The sequence below is a fragment of the Taudactylus pleione genome, unplaced genomic scaffold (assembly GCF_031769625.1).
Source record: "Taudactylus pleione unplaced genomic scaffold, aTauple2 ptg001605l, whole genome shotgun sequence".
Classification (NCBI taxonomy): domain Eukaryota; kingdom Metazoa; phylum Chordata; class Amphibia; order Anura; family Myobatrachidae; genus Taudactylus; species Taudactylus pleione.
The window spans coordinates 261,850-288,313 of NW_028286002.1; the positions used below are offsets into that span (position 1 = coordinate 261,850).

General features: G+C 43.8%; 1 protein-coding gene across 1 annotated transcript in view; it reads right to left on the reverse strand.

Moving 5' to 3' along the window:
* Positions 1 to 26,464, reverse strand: part of LOC148442148 (uncharacterized) — a 290,790-nt gene that overhangs the window by 23,148 nt on the left and 241,178 nt on the right. The window contains exons 13-14 of the mRNA XM_088464170.1: positions 16,489 to 16,617; positions 16,203 to 16,226 (exon numbers count right to left, since the gene is read on the reverse strand). Coding sequence (XP_088320296.1) covers positions 16,203 to 16,226; positions 16,489 to 16,617 — 153 coding nt within the window. The remainder of the gene's footprint in view (positions 1 to 16,202; positions 16,227 to 16,488; positions 16,618 to 26,464) is intronic.

A 26,464-nucleotide genomic window follows, 5' to 3' on the forward strand; every position in this document is an offset into this window, starting at 1 on the left:
ACATTAATGACAAAGGGCTTTAAAGAAATTAAGCAAGTTGCATTATGTGTGTTGCAGGGGTATTTCCTTTACATTTCCAGGCATTGTGAATCTGATCTTTGTTTAAATTAATTGTACTTTGGACCATTTATTACATAAAATCATTATGTTGTTAACTCAATTATCTCAATAAACATGTGTGTTTGACTTATTTAGTGCTTGGTTTTTTAAAGGGTGTTCCAAGAACAAGTCCTGGAGGAAATGACAAACATGTTTGAACCGGCCAATTGCAAAATACACTGCAAGCTGGGTGAAAACAACTAACACAATGCATGTGATTGTAGGGTCCAAATACTTACTGCAATAATGGTTGCTGTTGGTTACCACACTCAAATTAGTCAATTCTTTGCAAACAAACTTTAACAGAAAAAACAATCACACTGGACCATTAAGTGAAAACAAACACTTTTTACATGTTGAAATTAACCAATTAAAAAAAACAACTCACAGGTCTGCTTCGCGGCATCGGTGTCACGGACATACGTTTTACCGACAACCTCAGGGGGGGATGGTCTGCTTGACGGGTTCCTCATAATCTAAATAAATTGCATGATACGGGGATCCTCCGCCAGTACCACTGGCATACCTCAGCTCATCCGCCATTTCGGCCTTAACATTCCGCTTTATATCAGAAAAACGTTTTTTGCAGTGGTTGGCATCACGTTTAGTGGGCCCCACTGCATTGACAGCATTCACCACTCCAGCCCAAATAGCAGCTTTACGGCGTGCAGAGGTGCGGACAGCCAGTCTACCATACAGCAAGCTCAGTGACAAGTGCCATATTCTGATCAAATGTAAATTTGATATTCCTGCCTGATTTTATCTTTCCCCTGCGCCGTGCCTCAACCTCACTCTCCACACTGGAATAAACATCAGGCTGGGCAGACGACACCTCAAACCACTCTATCTCTCCTGCTGGGCAGACATCACCATTGCCACAAAGACACAGATAACACTCAAAAATTAAAAGACAAACGAACACAAAACAAAACCACCACCACTACCTCTATATCACACACACACACAGAGATGACCACTGACAGCACGAAATTAAAATGACGATAGACAAAAATATAGACACACAAAAAAATGAACTAGACTACAAACAGACACAAGACAAAATTCACTCACCAATCAACAATCGAAATTATTAACAATATACCACCAACTCCTCACTGTCCCTCTCTTCTCTAACTCCTGCCACAAACCCACAAGGTCCGGATGTCACAGGGCGTATTTATATTCTGTCTGAACATTCCAAAGCATGTGACCACTTCCACCAATCAAAACTATTATGAAAGGTGGTTTTAAAAGGTATCTGGTGTTCTCGGGCGAGTAATTACACTTAATTAGATGCAACTGACTGAAATCAGAAAAAAAACCCGCCAAAAAACACATTTCAAACAGAAGAGAGATATCTCCCCTAAGTTAAAGCAAAACTGACCCGAGAAATCTCGATTTGCTTCACCATCGGAAAACTGACTTTCACCTAAACTCGCTTCTTAGTAAATACAGAGAAACGTGGGGACCAGATGCTGCGCACAACCTATTTCCTGAACTCTGTATATTCTAAATATATTCTAAAGTAGTAGAACCCAAAATGATGAGAGGGTACCAACTAAGAAACAAATGTTGCTTTTACTGATAAAAGTTTCACAATAATAGTCACTACAATTGTAATGCAATATAATATGGTGCCTGTAAACCATTGGTTATACACCAACAGATTAAACAAACAAATAAACACAATGGACAATGCTGCAATATGTCAAAATTGTCAGAAGGAAAAGTAAACAAATATAAACAAAAATAAACAAAATATAGACAAATGTAGACAAAATATAAATAGCAAATGTGCCGATCTATTTGTGAATAGGCACTGGTACTGGTCTCAACCTTAGATGCCGCCAACTGAATAGTCAATCTGATAGATGGTTAAAGTATAGTGTTTAGTCAGGGAGATCTAGCGGCGTCCCGCTAGTTCCAAAGGGGTACCTCGGTGGTATGCTGTAAGTCCTGTGGATGTCTGTACGTTGCCCGGGTTATTCTCCGTGTAGTGTGGGGGAGGCTGGCTGTGGCGAGCGCCGGGGATCACTCTGCGTCACGGGCGCCCTGAGTGCGGAGATCACGGACACTGTCCCTGTTGCCAGGGGGCAGGTCCGTGCGCGTGCACCAGGTGCCGGACAGGGGAGAGGGGTGCCTACGGTCCTGGCTTGCGCAAGCCGGGGGCCGCGGACGACTCTGCACCAGAGGATACTTACCCGGATGCCAAGCTGCCGGTCCCGGCGGTCTTCGTCGGCGGTGATGGCGCGCTTCTGTTGCTCGCTAGTAGATTCAAGTTCCGGTAGTGGTAAGCTGAAACAGTTGGACGGCAAATGTGGTACTGGAGACGCTGTTAGATAGGGATTGCAGTGTTCCTCCAACGCGTTTCGACCTGTCAGGTCTTCTTCTGGGAGTTGAATTGTTCTAGTACTGCTGCTTGAGCCTTCAAATACAGCGACAATGTCTGTGATTGGTTCAAATTGTGATTGACAGGAGGGCGGGTCACCTTGGTGATTACATCCTCCTGAGCGTGCTATCTATAATGTGTAGCTGATAGGCTGGATAATAAGGTTCCACATACATAGATGAATAGGTATGATATTGCTTGTATAAATGTATCTACACATATATATATATGCAAAGTATACATATATATATATACATACACACAAATAAACGATAAAATAAAGATAAATAAAAATAATAATAAATAAATATAATAAATAAATAAATAAAAAAAATAAAAAAAATTAGTTAATTAAATAATTAATGGAAAAAATAAAAAAATAAATATAGAAAGAAAATAAATGAAGAAAATAAATAAATAAATTAAGAATAACTAAACCAAAAATACTGAATAGAGATGAAATTAATAAACGAGTGGAGATATATCCCTAGGTATCACCTAAGGTGTAATTGATACATAAAGGTGAATAAGAGTTTTCCTTATATTATTGTCTAACGGGATATAGATGGCTCAAACCTAGACCTCAATAGTATATTATCATATTGTATATTGTGTATATGAGAAAGTGAAGCAAAAAGAAGCCAATACTTCTGTAATCATATCCGAGTAGGGGGTATATGGGGTATACGGTCTGCATAATGAATGGAATGGAATTGTAATCTAATTTTTACATATTATGGATTTTACCTCATTGTCACGATTCAGACCTTTAGGATGAAAAGTTTGTAATTTATACATCCATTCTAGTTCCACTCTATTTATGTAGTTATCAAAATTGCCCCCTCTCCAGTTTGGTTCAACTGTCTGTAATGCTATAAAACTCAAATGTTTTGGATTATTATCATGATGATCATTAAAATGTTTGGATAAATTATGGCTGTCCAATCCCTTATTTATGTTTCTGACATGTTCCATAATTCTTACTTTCAGGGGTCTAGTAGTTCTGCCCACATATTGTTTCGGACATGTACATTGTAGAAGATAAATGACATTCTTATGGTTGCATGTTAATGTTTCCTTGATATTGTATGTATCTCCTGTTGAGCAAGATTCAAATGTCGTAGTTGGTTTAGTGCTTGTTGCTCCTGTGCTTCTGCATCCGGAGCATGAATGGCAATGGAAGAAGCCATTTGATGGTGTACATAAAGTGGTCTGTATTGTTTTTTTAGGCGGAATATGGTTCTTTATCTATTTAGACCTCAGGTCTGGTGCCTTCCTATATGTTATTTTGGGTTTATTGGGTATTAATCCTGCCAGCATATCATCCTCTTTGAGTATTCCCCAATGTTTTCTTAGGATCTTTTCTAATTGTCTACTTTGTTGTGAATATTGTGTAATGAATCTGACTTCGTCGTTCGATGTTCCTTCCCGATTTGTGCCTGATACTTTATGAGTCAGTAAATCAGCTCTGTCTCTATCTTGTACTGCCTCTAGTGATTGAAGTATTAGGGTTTGTGGGTACACTTAATTAGATGCAACTGACTGAAATCAGAAAAAAACCCGCCAAAAAACACATTTCAAACAGAAGAGAGATATCTCCCCCAAGTTAAAGCAAAACTGACCCGAGAAATCTCGATTTGCTTCACCATCGGAAAACTGACTTTCACCTAAACTCGCTTCTTAGTAAATTTGCAGAACCCAAAAAAAAAAACCAGCCTGAGTTTTGGCGATGCAAATCGAGATTTAAAACAAAAAACTCGACCAAACTCGATTCTTAGTAAATTTACCCCCTAATGTTTGCACTATCATCCTGGTAAATTGACATATAGGATTAAATGATGGTGATTAGCATACAGTAAGTATTATACACAGGTTTTTTTTAATGATATAGTCTTCCTAATCCTAATTGTGTATGATATACAGTAATGTAGTATTTAAAAAAGCTATGATTCACTAATAAATCAGTCTCGTAATATGCTTCTTGCAGGAGACATGGGTGAATGGGTAAACATTTAGCCACATACAGCCATGCCTCCTCCGAGTATTAGTGAGGGGAGACAGAAGGGCCCCATGACAGCAGATGTGCTGTCCTGTAGCAGCACACTGGTGAGAAAAGAATAGCTATTCTGGAGGTGAGCATCTGGCCACTGGCAGCGTAACTGGGTGCAGGGAGATGGCCAGGCCCCGGAGGTGGCCTGGACCCTGTAGCAGCTGTGATATGCGCTTGAGTTGTTGGATGGAAACTTCTGTGCAGACTGTGTGGTGCATATTCCAACCTTAAAACCAACTTTTAAATTGTGACATAAAATCTAATTGCACATATTGAATTATCAGATTTGTTTAGTAGAGATCATAATACTTGTTTATCTTATATTCAAATGTCTGCATATATTTTATTACAGATTAAATACATTGCTTTAATGTATTACTGAGATTACGAGTTATGTGCAGCCCTTTTGAAGCTTAGAGGGCAGCACTTGGAGGGCACAGCAGGCAATTATTAGTGAATGTTTCCAATTAGTATTCTGTATCATAGCTGCAGTCAGGGGATCCGAGCGTCCTTGGCAAGGTAATGGACTGGCGCTCTCCTCCCCCCATAATTTCAGGAAGTGCCCCCAGTAGTAGTCCCCACAGTAGTAGTCCCCTCTATGCAGTGCCCCCAGTAGTAGTTCCCCTTATGCATTGCCTCCAGTAGTAGTCCCCCCTATGCAGTGCTCCCAGTAGTAGTTCCCCTTATGCATTGCCCCCAGTAGTAGCCCCCCTATGCAGTGCCCCCAGTAATAGTCCACCTTATGTAGTGCCCCAGAAGTAGTCCCCCCTATGCAGTGCCCCCAGTAGTAGTCCCCTTTATTCATTGCCCCAGTAGTAGTCCCCCATATGCAGTGCTCCCAGTAGTAGTCCCCCTATGCATTTGCCCCCAGCAGTGGCGTCACAAGGGGGGTGCGGTGGGTGCGGGCCGCACCGGGTGTCACCCTCCAAGGGGGTGACACCAAAATCCGACTCATCCCCACCCCCCGCTCAGCAGGTCCTGCACTGCAGGGAGATGCCAGGCTGGAGAGGCGCTCTCCCTGCAGCAGCTGCCTGCTGAGACAGTTTTTGCTTCTGCCGGCTGCCGCTGCGCCTGTCACAGTGAGACAGCCAGCGGCAGCCTTCTATACAGTAAGTGCGGCTGAGCTCCTCATGCAGTCCCCTCCATGTGGGGCGGGCGTGCAAGCGCTAGAGGACAGGGGGCTGATTACTGATCAGCCTGGCTGAAGCCGCTGGGGTGGATGGATGGCAGCTGAGCTTCTGCTCCTCGCTGCTGTCTGATAGATCGCTGGGAACAAGCAGGGACAGTCTACAAAACATTTTTCCAGTGTTCAAGTGTATTCAGACACTGTTGATTACACTTGAATACTGACAAGTAGTTTGTACACGGTCCCTGCTTCTTCCCAGCGTGACCCTCTGACCTCTCAGTCAGCGAGGATGAGAAGGAACTGGGAGACAGCAGCAGCCAGCACAGCGTTATACAGTAGGTGTAATGGGATGTAAATAATTCAATGAGGGAGGAGGGGGGGCATTACCTGTCATTGTGTGTGTGTGTTTGTTATGTTAGACCTGTGCCTGCAGGGGCTGTGTTGTCCCTGTCCTTTATTTCTACTCCATACCCCTAACCATAACCCCTAACCCTCCCTCCCCAATGCCTAAACCTAACCTCCCACTCCCCGCACCCTAAACCTCCCCCCTAGTGCCTATCCCAAACCCCCCCAGTGCCTAACCCTCCCCTCTCCATACCCCTAACCATAACCCCTAACCCTCCCTCCCCAGTGCCTAAACCTAACCTCCTCCTCCCTGAACCCTAACCCTCCCCTCCTAGTGCCTAACCCTCCCCTCCTTGTGCCTAACCCTAACCTCCCCCTCCCCGCACCCCCTAACACTCTCTCCTAGCGCCTAACCCTAACCCTCACACCTCTAGTGCATAACCCTAACCCTCCCCTCCTAGTGTCTAACCCTAACCTCCCCACACCTTAATACTCTCCCCTAGTGCCTATCCCTAATCCTCTCCCCTAGTGCCTAACCCTAACCCTCTCGTCTAGTGCCTAACCCTTTCACCTCTAGTGCATAACCCTATCCCTCCCCACCTAGTGCCTAACCCTCCCCCCTGGTGCCTAAACCTAACCTCCCCTCCCTAAACCTAATGCCAGGTACACACTAGAAGATATGTACATATCGGGCATATCAGCCAGTGTGTACCCGCTATGTCACTGACGAGGGTTGCTCCCACGTTTCGTCAGCGACATTGCCCATCAGACCTAGGGGGATGATATACTTATTCAATGGGGGAGGGTGTATTTGTTTTTAACTTGGGGAGGTAATACTGTCTATGCTGGGGATGGTGATTAATGTATGTGCGTGGGTATAATTATTGTGTTTCTGTGTGTATAAGGGGTGTATTCATATTATGTGTTATATGTGGGTCAATGATGGTCTCTGCATTATCTGGCATTCACTGTGACTCTACATTATCTGGCGGTTACTACGACGCTCTCTGTATTATCTGGCGGTCACTGCAATCTACGGGGCACCACTATTGGGGGCATTGTTTAAGTGTGATTGCTGGACTGGTATTTGGGGAGAGTTCGTGGAGCTGCATATCAATTTTTTTTTTTTTGGAGGGGGGGGTGTCACCATGAGTTATAGCACCGGGTGACACCAGCCCTAGTGACGCCTCTGGCCCCCAGTAGTAGTCCCCCTTATACAGTGCCCCAGTAGTAGTCCCCCCTATACAGTGCCCCAGTAGTAGTCCCCCCTATACAGTGCCCCCAGTAGTGGCCATCCCCCATAACATGCCAACAGTAGTGGCCACTCCCTCATAAAGTGTCCCCAGTAGCCACACTCTCCCCCCCCATGCTGTGCCAGGAAAAAAAACACACACAGAAAAAATAAAGCAACTTACCTGATCCCCGCTCCTGCCAACAAACACCGCTGTCCAGTTCTACGGGCCCACTCTCGCTCTGCACTATGGGATGGGAGAGACATCATGACATCTCTCTCATCACTCGCTGTGGGGGGAGACGGGAGACAGAGCTCATGAGTGAGCTCCAGCCGACTCCCTCCGTGGACGCAGTAGCCAATGAGAGTCTGTCTGACGGCTGTCTGTTTGTTACTGTGTAGGGCAGACTGCTCTCACTGTAGTCTGCCCTACACTTGTGGAGCCCGGGGGACTAGCAGGGCTAGTTCAAGCCCCTGGGTTGGCACTGCTGGATGGTGCCCCCCCCCCCTTTGGCCAGCGAGTGCCATCATGGCCAATGGGTAGATACACCCCTGGCTGCAATGCCATATCCCTAGCCTTGATTTTAGAGTCATTTCTGTCATTTCTCCTGGGGCTCTGTGGTTCTTCTCAAAGCCCTGGCTGAATAGAGCATAGTTTGATGTAAGGGGGAAAGTGAACAGGAGTACCAATCAGAAGCCACAAACAAGAGATGGCGATTGGCAAACAAAGTAGATTTGCTGGTTGTGTATTACAGAACTTTAGATACTCTGGAAATCCCAGCTGCAATGAAACCCCCCTAGTGGCTTATTAATTGTTATTTAGACAATAGATAGTAGAATGGCTTTAACATAGCAAAACTAATGTTGCTAGAGAAAATAGTTATAAAAAAGATTTTTATTTAAAATATCTGAATCTTGTACACATCACATCAGTCGTCTTTCAAAAGTATAATCAAATAACCAGTGTAAATATTTTCCTGTTCCTGGCTAAAGTCTTTTAACTGGTTTACAGGAAACATAAATGTCATTGCATTGCACAATACACATTCACTCACTTATAATAAGGGCTTGGCCATAAATGTGAGCTGAGACATTGTGCAAAAAGGCCAAAACGAATGTACTTTTTGGACATGAGCCTTAGAAGCATTTTTCACTCACTTTTAATGTGTTGCTGTTTTACCAATACAAGTTATTGTGCTGGTAATACGTGTTACTGATTGTCACAAGTCTCGGGCGGATTGCGGATGCGGCCCGTATTAGGGAATTGGCTAGACCTAATCCTGAGGTGCGGAGTCTAATGTGCCGGCGGTATTCACCAGGGACCCTCGCAAGAAGGTATGGACTTGGCTGCGTCCGACAAACAGGTCGTGGCCCTCAGGTTAGGTTCCCCTATACAGGTGCTGGTGAACACTGGGTGAAGTGCAAGAGAATAAACGTAGTCGACAGGCCGGGTCAATACCAACAGACAAGACAGTACCAAGGAGCAGACATAAGCGGGTCACAGGGAGTAGCCGAGGTCAAAACCAGATATCAGGTACAGTACAGAAGGGTCAGACGATAACGGAGTCACAAGCAAGCCAAGCTCAGGATAACAGTACGACAGGAACGCTGGAATATGGAATGGAGCCTATACTCTGGCACCTGTGTGCTGCCAGAACTCCCTCTTATAGAGAGGACTTGAAATCCCACGCCAAATACGATCAGCTTTTGGCGCGCCTGCCCCTTTAAATCTAGAACAGGATGACGCGCATGCTCCTAGGAGAGCCGCGGCTGCCTGTCACAGCTGCTGGAGGGAGCCAGAAGCATTGGCAGTGGGCTCCCTGAACTCCCCGCCCACTGCCTGACAGACCAGTGTCGCCGGACCCGGTAAGTGCACCCCACAGTCCAGTGCACTGTGACATTACCCCCTCCTCTAGATGTGGGCACCGAACATCCCACAAATGGTTTATCAGGAAACTTCTGATGGAATTTCTGAAGTAATTGAGGTGCATTAATGTCTGAAGCCTTGACCCAACAACGTTCCTCAGGACCATACCCCTTCCAATCAACCAGGAACTGAACAAATCCTCTCGACAGTCTGGAGTCTAAGATCTGTTTTACCTCATACTCCTCCTGATGGTCCACTGAAATTGCTGAAGGGGGATTGCAAGGTACTGAGAAACGATTAAGCACCAGGGGTTTTAGAAGGGATACATGAAATACATGAGGTATCCTAAGTGTACCAGGTAATTTTAAATGATATGCCACTGGAAAAATCACCTGAAGAATCTGGAAAGGACCAATGTACCTGGGAGCAAACTTCATAGTGGGAACTTTTAATCTCAGATGCTTGGTTGACAACCAGACTTTATAACCAGGATATAACAACGGACCCCGCCTCCTTTTCCGGTCTGCAAAAAGTTTAGACCTTGAAGAGGCTTTGCACAAATTATCTTTTACCTCCTTCCAGATATTACAAAATCAGTTCACTGTGCCACACACAGGTGGAAGTGGTACTGACTGAAGGCCTGGTAACTCGGGTAATAGTGGATGCAGACCATACTGAGTAAGAAATGGGGAATGTCCTGATGCTTCATGATACAAATTGTTGTGGGCAAACTCAGCCCAAGGCAGCAGAGAAACCCAGTCATCTTGATTGGCAGAAACATACATTCAAATAAACTTCTCTAATTCTTGATTTATTCATTCGACCTGGCCATTGCTCTGTGGATGGTAGGCTGAAGAGAAGTTTAACTTGATGCCAAAGCACCTGCATAGAATCTAGAGGTAAATTGTACCCCTCGGTCAGAAACAATATCTTTAGGAAACCTGTGCAATCTAAAGATTTCCCCAATTAATACTTCCACTAACTTAGGTGCTGAGGGTAGCCCTTTTAATGGCACAAAGTGAGCAGCCTTGGAGAATCTGTCCACCACCACCAGGATAGTATTGAACCCTTGGCATGAAGGTAGGTCGGTCACGAAGTCCATGGAAATGTAAGTCCAAGGACAATCAGGCACTGGTAGTGCCAACAGAGGACCAGTTGGAGAATGCGGAGGAATCTTGTGTTGAGCACAAATTTGACAGGCTGCCACAAAATCCTTAACATCTTGATGAACTGTTTGCCACCAATACCCCCTGAGAATTAATTCCAGAGTTCTATTGATTCCTGCATGCCCACTAAAATGTGAAGAATGTGCCCATTGCAGTAATTTGGATCTGGATTCAGGTGCTACAAATGTCTTCCCTGGTAGAATCTTGACCTTGTTGGGAACCAGTCACGAAGCAAGCAGGATTTAGAATGGCCTTGTCCTCCTTTAATTCCTCCATCTCATCAGAACTGAATGCTCGAGATAGTGCATCGGCCTTCACATTCTTATTACCCGGCCGATAGGTAATCACAAGATTAAACTGATCAAAAAATAACGACCACCTAGACTGGCGGTAATTTAAACAATGGCTGTCTTGAGATACGTCAAGTTCTTGATCTGCATATACTGTCCCCGGAAATTTAGCTCCCTCCAACAAGTATCGCCATTCCTGAAGAGCCAACTTGATGGCCAGTAGTTCCTTATCTCCAACCGCGTAGTTCCTTTCTGGTGCAGAGAACTTTTGTGAGAAGAACCCACAGGAGTACCACTTGTTATCACTATCCTTCTGCAACAGCACTGCCCCCACTCGTAGAAGCGTCCACCTCCAAAAATAATGGTAAATCACAATTAGGTTGCCTCAGAATAGGTGCTGAAAGGAAACTGTTTCAATTGGGTGAATGCTTCCTATGGCTCAGACAACCATACATGAGTGTCTTGACCCTTTTTGGTAAGCACAGTGATGGGGGTTGCGATGGATGAATAGTTCCTGATGAACTGGCAGTAGAAATTGAAAAACCCCAGGAAGCATTGTATAGCTTTCAATCTGACTGGACGAGGCCAGTTTACAATGGTGGCAAGCTTTTCTGGACAGGAACCCAAAATGATGTATCCCGAAAAAGGTTAGTTCTTTTTGCTGGAAGGAGCATTTCTCAAGTTTGCCAAAAATCTGATGAGCCCGGAGTCATGACAGCACTTCACACACGTGTTGACGGTGACTTGCAATATCCTCTGAACATATCAGGATATCATCCAGATATACCACCACGTACTTGTATAACAGATCCTGGAAGATATGGTTCATGTACTTTTGGAAAATAGCTGGAGCATTGCTTAATCCAAAGGGCATGACTAAGTACTCATAGTGGCCATCATGAGTATTAAACGCCGTCTTCCATTCGTCCCCAGACCGGATTCTGATTAGGTTGTAGGCCCCATGGAGATCCAGTTTGGTAAAAATCTTTGCCCCTTTTATTCGATCAAAAAGTTCAGAAATCAGTGGTAGGGGATATCGGTCCTTAATGGTGATTGCATTCAGGCCCTGGTAGTCGATGCATGGCCTCAAACCTCCATCTTTCTTCTTAACGAAGAACAAACCAGATCCAGTGGGTGATTTAGACTCCCTGATAAACCCTTGCTGATTTTCCTTGATGTATTCAGTCACATCCTGGGACTCGAGAAGCGAAAGGGGAAAAATTCTTCCACGGGGCGGTACCTTCCCAGGCAGTAAGTCTATAGCACAATCTCACTCTTGGTGAGAAGGTAGCATCTCTACTGCTTTTTTACTGAACACATCTCTAAAGGATTGATATGAAACTGGAAGTTGGTCTTCTGGAGAGATGACTAAGCTTCGAATGGCATGGTGAGGAGGCTTAACCGATGATAAATAGAACCCACGGCATTGAGAACCCCACAACAGGATTTGAGGTTCATTCCAATCTAGAATGGGAGCATGCTTGCAGAGTCAGGGGAGACCTAGAATGACTGGACTCTCAGCTGATGAATGAATGTAAAATGTTATCAACTCTCGATGAAGAGCCCCTATTTGCATGGTGACTTCCATCATCTGTGAGCGAATGGTAGCCGTAGGAAGTTTATTCCCATCCACTCCGATGATGCAAAGGGGTTTTTCCAGAGGCATACTAGCAATATCCAACTCTTGGACCTTTTAAGCCGTAATGAAATTGCCATTGGCACCCGAATCCAAGAAGGCCTTGACTACTTCAAAGGAGTTTCCCACGGCCAGGGTTACGTCGATGGAAAACTGAGAAGTAACTTTGTTTTTTGGGGTGTATTTCAACGCACCTAAACTGACCACCCCTTGATCATTTAGGTCTTCTCGTTTCCCAGATGCTTTGGACAGCCAGAGAGAAGATGGCCTGATTCACCACAGTACAAACAAAGCTTATTTTTGAACCTCCTTTCTCTTTCTGCGGCAGGGAGGCCAGATTTCCAAATCTGCATGGGTTCTTCTGGAGACTCAGTAGGTTCAGTGAATCATGGAGCCAGCTTAAAAGTGAAGCAACGAGACTGTTCCTTTTCTTGTGCTCTCTCTCTTTGGTGAAGGTCTACTCGGATACACAAGGAGATCAAGTCATCCAAGGAAGTTGGCAACTCCCTAGATGCAAGGACATCTTTAATTTGATCCGACAGATGCGGCAACCAAGGCTTCATTGTTCCACCCTAACTCTGAAGCAAGGGTTCAAAACTGCACAGCATACTGTCCAGCAGATTTTTTTCCCTGCTTCAGCTGCAAGATGGCCGACCCTGCGAAGGATAATCGCCCAGGCTCATCGAAGACCTTCAGGAAAGGCTCTCAGAAACTCGGCACTGTTGTTGACGAGCAGATCATTCCTTTCCCACAATGGAGAGGCCCAAGCCAATGCTTGACCTGACAACAGCGAGATCATATAAGCCACTTTTGTCCTGTCTGAAGGGAAGCTTGCTGCCTGGATTTGAACTGAATCGAGCACTGGTTCAGGAATCCACAACAGCCTGTAGGGTCCCCATCATACTTTGTTGGATACGGAAATCGTATTGGTGCAGAAGCCCCTGCGGCTGGTGCAGTCATCGTAGTAGATGGACCTGGTTGTACTGGAGGTGCTTGAGCGACACCGACTTGCTGCATTAGTGTCTGCAAACACTGCATAATCTGAGCCTGATCTTGTTCTTGCTTCTCGACTCCAGCAAATAAGTTCTCGAGCAGGTCTCATGGTGACGGACTACCAGCAGCATCCATGTTTTGGGCCAGAGTATTCTGTCACATGTCTCGGGCAGATTGCGGATGCGACCCATATTATGGAATTGGCTAGACCTAAGCCTGAGGCGTAGAGTCTAATGTGCCGGCGGTATTCACCAGGGACCCTTGCAAGAAGGTATGGACTTGGCTGCGTCTGACTCATACGTCGCGGCCCTTAGGTTAGGTTCCCCTATATAGGTGCTGGTGAACACTGGATGAAGTGCGTAGTTGACAGACCCGGGTCAATACCAACAGATGAGACAGCACCAAGGAGCAGACGTAAGCAGGTCACAGGGAGTAGCCAAGGTCAGAATATCAGATACAGTACAGAAGGGTCAGATGATAATGGATTCACAAGCAAGTCAAGGTCAAGTTCAGGATAATAGTACGGCAGGAATGCTGGAGTATGGAATGGAGCCCTATACTCTGGAAACTGTGTGCTGCCAGAGACTCCCTCTTATAGGGAGGACTTGAAATCCCACGCTAAACGGGATCAGCGTTTGGCGAGCCTGCCCCTTTAAATCTAGAACAGGACTGCGTGCGCGCTCCTAGGACAGCCGCGGTCACCTGTCACAACTGCTGGATGGAGCTAGAAGCATCGGCAGCGGGCGCCTTGAACTCCTTGCCCCGCTGCCTGACAGATCAGTGTCACCGGACCCGGTAAGTGCACCCCGGAATCCGTCGCACTGTGACACAGATATTCTTAAATATTACAATGTTATGGTGGGAACGGACCCATAAGAAATCATTCATCCTATTTTTAATGTGCTTTTAAGTAAGGATGAAAAACACATTAGCAGAGGACGGGTTTGGATGCTATGTTATGCTATGGAGTTAGACAGTCGCTGATCACAAATTCACAATGTCGAAAATAAAAGGTTGACATTGATAATGTGAACTTGGTTAAAATGTCCACATCAATAATGTAGCCACCTGCAAAATTTCGACATTGACAGAATGTCAATATCAGAAATGTTGACCTTATCATAATGTTGACATTTCTATTAGGGTTAGAGTAAGCAGTAGGGTTTCTATTGCAATTACACTACAAACAGATTGTTGGCGTTTCAACAATGTCGACATTAAAGTACATCAGTGTTGCCATTATGAAATTGACATTACAACCATGTCAACATTCTCACGTCGAGTTAATCAATGTCGACATTGTGAATGTCAACATAATATACCGCAACCATTTCAGCAATACTTTAGACTCAATAGGCAATACAGTATGGATACACAGGTTTCCACTTTTTTTTGCAGTTTGTAACTGCACAAATTTTATTAGTATAGAAGAAAAAGTGGTAAACACATCAAACTTTTAATAAAAATATCTCCTTTTCCAGATTGCTAAGATTCACCATTTCAGTAAAAGCCATTGTTTTAAAGTAGTTTTCATCATTAAACAATTTAAATAACATTTGAAAAAATATAAAAGTATTTTAACTTGTTTTTTTTAATTCAAACTGTTCAAAGTTCACAGTATGAGTTTGGTTGGTCTCGGTTTGTAAGTGTGTGTCTCAGTTCAATCATGGTCGAATAGACTTAGAAATGGTCAAACCTATTAAATTTTCTGTAATTTATATACAGTGTTATAACTTATAATGAATAGAGATTTGAGAAATTTCAGCAAATTTTTGTACTAACACAATTGTCTATGAATCACTGAATGACTGGCAATAGAGGGATTTCCAGATTGAACAGGTAAGTGTATGAGTGAATGGAATTGATCTGGCAGGCGCCAGATGCCGGCCGCCCATCCCAGGACTATAGTATCTCCTCCTCTGCTCTGCAGGTCAGAGCACCGGCAGTGGCAGCCTCCCTCATCTAAGAGCGTAGGAGCCGCTGCTGATGGTATTACTTAAAATTACAAAAACAGTATGAAGTAAATAAGCCACACTATATATAAAGTAAGTATGCGTTTATTGATGTATTAATAACATTTAAAAAAAAGATTTGTCTGGGTGGTAAAATTGTGTTAGTTCCTAAAAAATAAATAGTTATAATAAAAAGGAAAATATATGTGGTAAAATATCAGTTGGTTGAAGGACATAAAAATAGTATATCCATATAGATCCTGATATTGAGTTTTTGTGATAAAATAGCCATACACATGTATTGAAGTGCTGTGGTATCTATTCCACCAGTTGACCACTACAGTACCAGGTATATATTTTACCTTGATACAATAAAAAATGTTTCATTTGCACATCATAGTATTGATCTTTATATAACATGGCAAATATTAAATTTTTACTGGAAAAATAAGGATAATTCATTATACAACTTGTATTAACAAATAAATCCGCTGGGTGGTTCCAAATGTTTTGCTAGTAGGATAAGTTTGTGCATAATTATTAATGATTGAATGAATGAAAAAAAATCTGTATCCTTTTTGGTTCTTGATTTTTACATTGATATTGGTGTTTCTTAATCAGACTTCTGAAAAGAAAAAGAACCATTACAAAGGAAATAAACATTGTATACACATAAACTCACTGTAGATGTGTTTTTACCAAAGACAAATATGTCTTGTTATATTACAGGCCCTCTAAACTAAGAATGCAGATAATGTTACATAAACAATTCATAGGTAATATCTACTGAAGCTCAAATATTGTTATTATGTTACAATTTCACAATCACCTATTCTACTAAACTGTGGATATTCCAGTGAAGCAACACCTCTATAATTCTGTATGTACTCAATCGATAGCTGCCAACCACTTATGCCACTATTCATTTTATTAATTTTATGATTATTATTTTTTTTTAGAATAAAATGAAAACATGGAGCATTTTTGTTATGGAGAAGATATGGTAGCTAATAACATAAGTTCTTGATATACTGTGTTGCAAAATAGATGAAGTTTACCTTCATAGACCATGACTGCTTTTTCTAAAAAAGCAGAAGTCAAAATAACTGCTAAGCGAAACATAAATTCAAGTTACTTCTGGGGTACTTTTAGTTACCCAACGCAAAGGCTTACAATTTGCTAATTTCAAACAATAACTTTATTGTATGTTTAATTTTTTCTAGAAAGCATAATAGGGAGAGGACTGTCAATGTACAGTAGCAACCTGTTTTATATAAGGAATACTAGGAAATAAAGACCAAAATCATACAGCATACCAATTATAAATCTCCAAAATATACAAACCTGATTCTCCAAAATAGTCTTCAAGATTCACCACCCTAGTGCTCTCATTCTCCTCCACATTCCTCTCTCTAGCTGATCCTCCATCTATCATTGCTACATTTTCTTCATGACAAACTGACTCATTGGTTGCTGTGTAAGAAAATGAACAATTAACTTAATTGCACATAAGTTCAACATTTCTTTACAGGTTTGAAAGATTTGACAATGCTTTCAGCCTCGCTGAACACGCACAAGACTTTCATTGTTCATTATGATAGCATGTGGATGCTTTCATCAGCTGTGCTAGACTTACAGCAAACACAAGTGATGTATATCGTGTATGCACTTCAATCATGTTTGGCATTTTCTGAATGCCCTAAACCTAACCCTCCCCTTGGTGCCTAACCCTAACTCTCCCTCCTGGTACCTAACCTTAACCGTCGGGGTAGGTGCCTGACCCTAACCATCGCTCTAGTTGCAAACCCTAACCCTCCAGTAAGTGCCTAACCCTTACCCCAAACCTAACCCTAAAAAATAAAAATAAATCATGTTGACCATTTTTGTGTTTACCATTTGTACCATGTACCATGTATTTGTACCATGTTTACCATTTGTAAATGTCGACCTTTTGTGTGTCAACTTTTTGTCCCTGTCAAACTTGTTTCTGTCTAAGATCTGGTGTCTACCTAGACATTGTCTGTCTAATTACTGTCTATCTACAGTGCAGTCTAAAACCCCATTTTAACTTGTTCAAAAAGGTGGAGCATATGTAGTTATAGATCTAACAGTAGTTATTGTGTCAGTTATTTTTACTGTACAGTTTAGAGTTTACACTGAATTTAATAGTAGTACTAATGCTAGTGTAAGTAATTTATTTATTTATTGGCTACTATTGTAGATTATTGTACGCAACACAGTGGTCATATAAAACACTATACACAATCATCATGGTAGAGGTTTGATACCTAACTTAAACTCTCCCACATTTTTTGACCTATTTGCTGCTCTACCTCTCCCATTGCTACAGAGATTCAAGCCCTACTAGCATAAAACAAATACTTTATTTTCCAATTGATTAAAAACAGCAATAGATTTTCTAGTAGGCCTGTGCCTTAGCACCATACCAAGGGCAATTACAGATATATAAAAATAAGTAATGTAAATTTTATTTATATATATATATATATATATATATATATATATATATATATATATCATACTCCATCAGTCAAATCTGCCACTTTAGGCTTAGCCTTTGCAAAAATCAGCAGTTTCGTGTTAAAAGAACATAAGAATAGATCCACATTAAAAGCATCTGTTATTATATGATCAGTTTATATAGAACTTACTAAAGAGGCTTCACAGATTCCCTCTGGAATAGCACATTTGAAAAATAATACAGTATTTACATAAATTATGCCCACAGAATTACGGAATGTTTATCATCTAAACACAGATTGTAACCTTGGACATGTCAGTATATCTCATACTTGCCGACTATCTGGCTGCCCCTTCCGGGAGGGAGCAGCCAGATCGGCATTACTGGGGGGGCGGGGCCAGCCAGATGACAAGTTTTTTCGGCCGGGGCGGGGGGCGGAGCCACGTGAGCATGTCATTTTGGCCCCGCCTCCGCTACACACTGCAGATATTACAGGCAGTGTGAAGCAAGGGGCGGTGCCAAAATGACGCGAATCGCGTCACCGCCCCCCTTGGCTTCCGGGGTTTTACAAGTAATTGCGGTGGGACAGGAGGGGTCTGCGGTAGCCGGGAGACTTGCCTGCCTTCCCGGGAGGTCGGGAGCGGCATCCGATGTTCGGGAGGCTCCCGACCAAATCGGGAGGGTAGGTAAGTATGGTATATCTTCTAGTGTCATAGATGCTAAAAGCTATTGTAAGCTATTGTATAATCCCCATTGTTCATAATAAAGATTGGTATATAAAGTATAATATCAATAAGCATCATGAATCTACTGTACATGTGCACTAGATCTAAAGCGTGCATACATTATTTCTTAATCATGGTTCCCAGTATTACAAATCATTGTGCTGCCCTGTATGAGCTGGACAGTTGCATGTCCCAGGCATAGAGCATAGCTAAGCATTATACATATGTATCGCATTGTCCCATTTCTTCCCATTTCAAAATTTGTACTGTTTGTAGCAAGTTAAGCTTTGAGTGTTAGCAAATGCCACCCTGATTGTCTGTAACAATAACATACTGTTGACCTATGACCTGTAATGCAAACCTGGCTGGTTTGCATTACAGGTTATAAAATCACCAAAGTAGGTGTAACAGAGCCGGCCCTAGCCAATTTGGCAAGATTTTGGCTGGTGCCCCCTAGCAGATGACCCCACCACTAAAGCTTAGTGTTTATACATGAATGCTAAACTCACAAAATATACTAATACAGTACAACTACAACTACAGTATGGAGGAACCAAACGGCAATATAAATACCACTGACCTATACAATATAGCACTCCTGGCCTCATCCAGCACCCCTGTCCCAGCACACCACCCCTCATTCAGCACAGCACCCCTTTCCCAGCACAGCATTCCTGGCCTCATCCAACACTCCTTTCCCAGAGGCCACCCCTGCTTGTTTTTCTGACATCTTGCTGGACTCAGTGGGCGGAGGTGGTGATGTGTAACTCATGACCTCCGCAAAGGCCCGTGGGAGGAGCGGCTGCAGCTGGGCAAGCGTAGCAAACCTCACCTGGCCATTTTACTTGTAGATAAAATCAGGGATAGATCTAGACTTCTATTTTTGGAAGGGGCGGTTTAAGAATTAATCCTGACATCTCCCCCTCTCACTCATTACATCTCCCACTTCCAGTCCTGCCCCTTCCACTTTTCTTGAACATTTATTCTAGGAGTATCCTTTATTAGCAGCACATCCACAAGGACTAAACAGTATTTATGTTATCAAATTTAACTAATCTACATCAATAAATACTTATTTCTCATCAGTCCTACATGAGCTGGTTCATTATGGGGCATATTCACCTATCTTACATGACTACATGTCTTATGTGACCACATCTACTGTACCTACCTAGCACAAATATTACTGAGGTAAGCACAAGCTGCTCATACAAAGGAAAAATACACCCCATGCTGAGCCGTATATAAAGTGCACATAAAGATACACAGACACATAGGGGCGGAAGCAATTACACTTAAACAGCTTTGTGTCATATGTCTGTCACTCATTTCTGTTCACAGCCCAAGGAGCAGAAGTGAGCGTAGAACAAATGCAGCACAAATGCATGTAATGAATGGGCCCCAAAAGCATACAACACCCTCAACCTACAAGAATACACAAATTACTTCCCTTCCTATGTGCCCCATGATATGGATAACTAAAGAATTATACATGGTTTTGTTGTATTTTTGTGTAAATACGCTGGGAGAGTAGTATGCTTATGGAGCTGATTCAATCCACAGCCTACAAAGAACTTCCATTCCTACAACTAGTCTGAATTAGTATTAGAAGCAATGGGAAAACACTATGCACCTAAAAGCAATGATTTGTGTTTATGGGGAAAGGGGGGGACAATGTAAAATGTGGAGGCTGGCTTATGGCCCCCTACACACTGCACGATATCTTTAACAATTTGGTTGATTCCAACACATCGGAACGACAAATTGTTAAAAATGTGTAGTGTGTATTAGGGGTGAGCGGGTTCGGATTTCTGAAATCCGAACCCCCCCAATCCGAGGCAGATCCGAGTCAGGCTCGACTTTTCCCGCCTGACTCGGATCTGAAATCGAGGCAAAACGTCATCATCCCGCCTTCCGGGTCTCGCGGGTTTTGGATCCTATATAAGGTACCCGCGTCGACGCCATTTTCTCACTCGGCTGTGGACAGTGAAGAGGGAGGGTGGGAGTTAGGGCTGGCTGGGCTGTGTAGTGTAGTGTAGTGCAGAGTAGTGTTGTGCTGTGCTGCGCTGTGCTGCTGTTTTCCATAGGGGCTGTGTCCACTACTTCAAAGTCCATAGGGGCTGGCTGTGTTGTGCTGTGCTGCTGTTGTCCATAGGGGCTGTGTCCACTACTTCAAAGTCCATAGGGGCTGGCTGGACTGTGTTGTGCAGTCAGTTGTCCATAGGGGCTGTGTCCACTCCAAAGTCCTGTGCAGTGTCCCAGTCCTAAAGGGGTGCTGTAGTGTTGTCCAGGGGGTGCTCTGTCTGTCAGGGGTGCTCCCCCCAAGTGCTAAAAAAAAATATATTTTTTCTGTGTTTGTGAATTGTGTGCGCAGTAGCCGCACGTGCATCAACAAAGTAGTGCCAAGCGTGCGCCTGTGTCATAATTAAAGGGCCGGCTGGCTTGACCATTAAAGGGTGCTGTAACCCCCAAAGTACACTCCAAACCAAATAAAAAAATATTTTCTGTGTTTGTGAATTGTGTGCGCAGTATCCGCACGTGCATCAACAAAGTAGTGCCAAGCGTGCGCCTGTGTCATAAGTAAAGGGTCGGCTGGCTTGACCGTTAAAGGGTGCTGTAACCCCCAAAGTACACTCCAAACCAAATAAAAAAATATTTTCTGTGTTTGTGAATTGTGTGCGCAGTAGCCGCACGTGCATCAACAAAGTAGTGCCAAGCGTGCGCCTGTGTCCCATAAGTAAAGAGCCGGCTGGCTCATTTCTTAAAGGGTGGTGTAACCCACAAAGTGCACTACTCTCCAGCAAAAATAAAAAAATATTTTCTGTGTTTGTGTGCGCCTTAGCCGCACGTATATATCAATATAACATAAATGGAGGACCAAACTTTCTCCGATAAAAATAAAATAGGGAAAGATCAAGAACCACTTCCTCCTAGTGCTGTTGCTGCTGCTGGGAGTTGTTCATCATCCCAGAGAGGAAGTAGGAACACCACTACTTTTACTAAACAATTGACCCTCCAACAGTCCCTAGCGATGCGGATGAAGTACGACAGCAGTCATCCTGAAGCAAAACGTATAACTGAGGCCTTGACTGCTATGTTGGTGTTAGACGTGCGTCTGGTATCCGCCATTAGTGCAGTGGGATTTAGACAATTGATGGAGGTAGTGTGTCCCCGGTTCCAAATCCCATCTAGATTCCACCTGCATCCTCAAAGCAGCAGCGACAAGCGTGCGTCTGTCTGTTAAAGGGTGGTGTAACCCTCAAAGTGCACTCCACAAACAATAAAAATATTCTTCTTTTTTTTTCTGTCTTTGTGAAATGTGTGGGCTGTAGCCGCACCTGCATCGTTAAAGCAGCAGCGACAAGCGTGCGTCTGTCTGTTAAAGGGTGGTGACACCCTCAAAGTGTGCTCCACAAACATTAAAAATATTCTTCTTTTTTTTTCTGTGTTTGTGAAATGTGTGGGCTGTAGCCACACCTGCATCCTTAAAGCAGCAGCGACAAGCGTGCGTTTGTCTATTAACGGGTGGTGTAACCCTCAAAGTGCGCTCCACAAACAATGAAAAAAAATCTTTTTTTTCTGTCTTTGTGAATTGTGTGGGCTGTAGCCGCACTTGCATCGTTAAAGCAGCAGCGACAAGCGTGCGTCTGTCTGTTAAAGGGTGGTGACACCCTCAAAGTGTGCTCCACAAACATTAAAAATATTCTTCTTTTTTTTTCTGTGTTTGTGAAATGTGTGGGCTGTAGCCACACCTGCATCCTTAAAGCAGCAGCGACAAGCGTGCGTCTGTCTATTAACGGGTGGTGTAACCCTCAAAGTGCGCTCCACAAACAATGAAAAAAAATCTTTTTTTTCTGTCTTTGTGAAATGTGTGGGCTGTAGCAGCACCTGCATCCTCAAAGCAGCAGCGACAAGCTAGCGTCTGTCTGTTAAAGGATTACATCGGTGACAGCATCCAAGTAGGCATGTCAGACAGTCCGTACCTGTACTCGCAGGAAAAAGAAGCAATTTGGAGGTCCCTGTACAAACTGGCTCTATTTTACCTGAGTTGCCCCCCCTCCAGTGTGTACTCCGAAAGAGTGTTTAGTGCAGCTGGGAACCTTGTCAGCGAAAGGCGTAGGAGGTTGCTTCCACAAAATGTGGAGAAGATGATGTTCATAAAATGAATTATCAACTCTTCCAGGGAGACCAGCCTCCAGAACGTACAGAGGGACCTGTGGTTGTGGATTCCAGCGGGGACGAATTAATACTCTGTGAGGATGAGGATGTACACAACACTGAAGAGGGTGAGGAATCGGTGGATGAGGAGGATGAGGACGACATCTTGCCTCCGTAGAGCCAGTTTGTGCAGGGACAGATTAATTGCCAGCTTGTTTTCTGGGGGCCCAAACGAACCAATCATTTCAGCCACAGTCGTGTTGCAGACCCTGGCGCTGAAATGTTTGGTTTGTTAAAGTGTGCATGTCCTGTTTATACAACATAAGGGTGGGTGGGAGGGCCCAAGGACAATTCCATCTTGCACCTCTTTTTTTCTTTGAATTATGTACTATTTGGGGCCTAGTTTTTCAAACTGCCATCCTGTCTGCCACTGCAGTGTCACATCTAGATGGACCACGTGTTTGTGCCGCCCTCTCGTATCTCTTAGCATAGTCATCCAGCTACCTCGGTGCAACCTTTTGGATATAAAAACACTATTGTGAGGTGTGAGGTGTTCAGAATAGACTGGAAATGAGTGGAAATTAAGGTTATTGAGGTTAATAATAGCATAGGAGCAGAAAAACACACAAATTCTGTGATTTTAGCTGTTTTTATGCTTTTTTAAAAAAAAATAGATCCAAAACACAAAACCCAGAACCCAAAACATGGAAGGGTGGTTTTGGCAAAACCAATCCAGATCCAAAACACGAAGAAAGATCCAGATCCAAAACCAAAACACAAAACACGAAAAGTGGCCGGTGCACACCCATAGTGTGTATGCAGTACATCGTGTAGTGCGTGCTCATGTGGGGTCGTCAGCCTCATCGTCTGAACTTATGTGCAGCATGTAAGATCAGGCGATGCGGCTGACGATCCCATGCAGCGCTATGCAGGGGGCGGCAGGGCACCAGATCTCCCAGTGTGTACAAGCAGCCCAATATGTCGGCCCGTCGGCGCTGGGATCGTCAACGACATTGCTGGGTACACACATCTTTTAGTGTGTACTCAGCTTTAGAGGTGTGAAAGGGGTTAGCCCAGTTCAACTGCAGACTTAAGTATTAAAGAAACCATTCAAAACATAACATTTACATTTATGCATTGTGTAAATTTGATTAAAAAAAGCACTTGGTATATTCTATTGTGATAACATATGACATATACAGAAACATGATAAATATATATACGACTCTCGACTCAGTGACACTTTCATACAGTGCAGCAATGACTGTATGAAAAGTTATCTGTGACCACAAAGATAGATAGATAGATAGATAGATAGATAGATAGATAAAAAAAAAAGGAGAGAGATCCATTATACCTTTGTTTGAAAAGTTGCATTCAGAATCCATTTAATTTCCAGCTAACACAATCCAGAGCATGCTGGCTCACTCCACTGGAGATGTGTATTGTTAGGACAAGCTTGATACTGCAAGCATGCCTGAGTAACACGTGCAGGTTAAGTTCAGCTACTGGACTCAGGGGGTCATTCAGACCCGTTAGCGAGCAAAGGACGCTCGCAAACGGGTCGATGTTGCCCCACTGCGCATGCGCATGACGTAGGGAGCTCCGTCGTGCGCATGCGCGAGACCCAGACTGCGACAGCCAAGCTGTCACTCCGGGTCTCGCACCAAAGGGGGCGTGCTGGCGATATTGATTGACAGCACGCCCCCTTTGGTGGGCATGCCGGGGGCGTGCCTGCCAGACGGAGGCGTTCCCATGGGAACGCCTACCGTCTGAAGCCGGCCCTACTGACATCACTAGTGATGTCAGTGGGAGTGATTTTGGCTCTGATAGAGCCAAAATCACTCCAGGGCTTGCGGCAGCGAGACCCTACCGCAGGGTCTCCGTCGCAAGCCCGATGGTTGCGATGGTCAAGACCATCATGACCATCATCATGGACGCTCGCTATAGCTGTGGGTGGTAACCCACAGCTATGCGAGCGTCCATGAGGACGCTCCAAGAAAAGGTAGGAGGGCCCTGATTCAGAGCGAGCTCTCTGGTCAGAGCGTTCAGCTCTGAATCAGGCCCTCAGTCACTCGATGCTGTTTGTGAACAATAAAACTACATCTCCCAGCATGCTCTGTTTTACACTGGCTGAGACATCATGTGACTCTCTCAGCAAATCGTTGGATATGTAAGTCCACCTTCTTATTCTCGGGGATACAAGTGGCGGAGATGAATCAATAATAGTGACAGGCTGACAGCTGATGTGGCCAGCTGGCCCGGCAGGAGGCTTCAGTATTAGTAAATAGGTGTGGCTTGGACTGTGTTTTAGGGAAGGCCATCGGCCCAATCACCCCACCATCACTGGACAGAATGAGCTTCTGCGCATGTGCAGAAGCTCATTCTGACTACTGCCTGATCGGAGCAGAGCTCCGATCATGGTAGCTGCCGCTGTGCCACTCCACCGCTGGCCCTAGGCTTGGAAATCGGGATGCTTCTAGACATTTGCCTGTTATGCCTATGCCTAGGGCCGGCTCTGAGGTGTAATGTCACCAAACACATGCACTGTATTTTGTTATCACTACTGTACTCAGCAGGTATGTACACCTTTATTTTATGGTGCAGAAAACATTATAATAGATGCAGGGCCGGCGCTAGGCTGTGCTGCGCCCAGCGCCGTCCTGTGTTTCCGCCCCTTCCCTCCTCCGCTCCCTCCCCCTGAGCTTAAATATCAACTATAGCGCTGGGAGGGAGGTGGGCGTTTCCTGCACCCTCCGGAAACAGTAGCACTCCGGGCGACGGACCGGCTTGTCCGTACCTGGAGCCGCTACTGAATAGATGCAAACTTATATCACTGGTATTTTAATCTCTGGAACTTGCTGATATCAGTTGATAGTTGTATGAAATGGCACTGACAATCTGTTATATGAATCTGGCCATTACATGGTTTTCAACATCAACACTACTATAGATGAGGAATGTCAAGTTTAATTTTGAAAACAACTCACGCTGACAAGAATTTGACATTCTGACCAACAACAGGTAATGAAAAACTACTTTTGCAGTCACTACAGTCCCCATCATATAAAATTGACTAATTAATTTGAAACTTGAGTCCTTAGTAGTGCTACATGTTAGAGATCTGTGGTTTAGGTTTATTTAAAACCGAACACACCCAAACTTAAGGGAAACAAGTGTATACGAGTCCTGGCTCGAGTCTTCCCACCAGGTTCAGATCCCCAAATGAGGCAAAACGCCATTTTCCTGCCATAGGATCTTGCGTGTTTTGAATTGCATATAAAAGTCCCTCCCCCGTGATCGGGCGCCATTTCACACAGGAGAGTGTAGGGAGAGGATGAGGGACTGTGGCCTGGAGCAGTGAGGCACTGTAATAAAAAACTGCTTTAGCAAGCCATCAGGGCGCCATTAGCAGCATTAGGTTAGGTGGAATCAGGTTAGGTCCAAGGAGTATAATAGATCTGAAGAGTAGAAACAGAAGTAGGTGTCTGTGAAGTGTGACTGCAGGCATCATTGTCACTTCTCACTGTTGTCAGTGTATGTGTGTTTCTCAGACACTGCACACACACACTGCAGAGCAAACAAACAGGCTAGCAACTGTCTGTGTTACTGACTGCTGTTGAGATTGTTTTTTGGGCCTGATTCAGACCCGCTCGCTAGGGTATAAATAGAAGAAATAGGTGCGCTTATCAGTCAATCAATATATTTCAAACTGGCAGCTCCAAACAGCAGGATCTGCTACCTGCTAAAAAATGGAAATCTGGGCAAAATCGGATGGAGCGCTTGTTTGAAATAAAAACACTAAATATTACTAAAACAGGTTTTAATAAAACAATTAGACAGGAAATATGAACCATACAATATAAGATATAATATAGTATAAAAATTTTAGTGCTAAGGAATTGCTTTGGAGCTCTTTTTGTTAATCTCAGGTTTATATCAAGTTAATACCAAA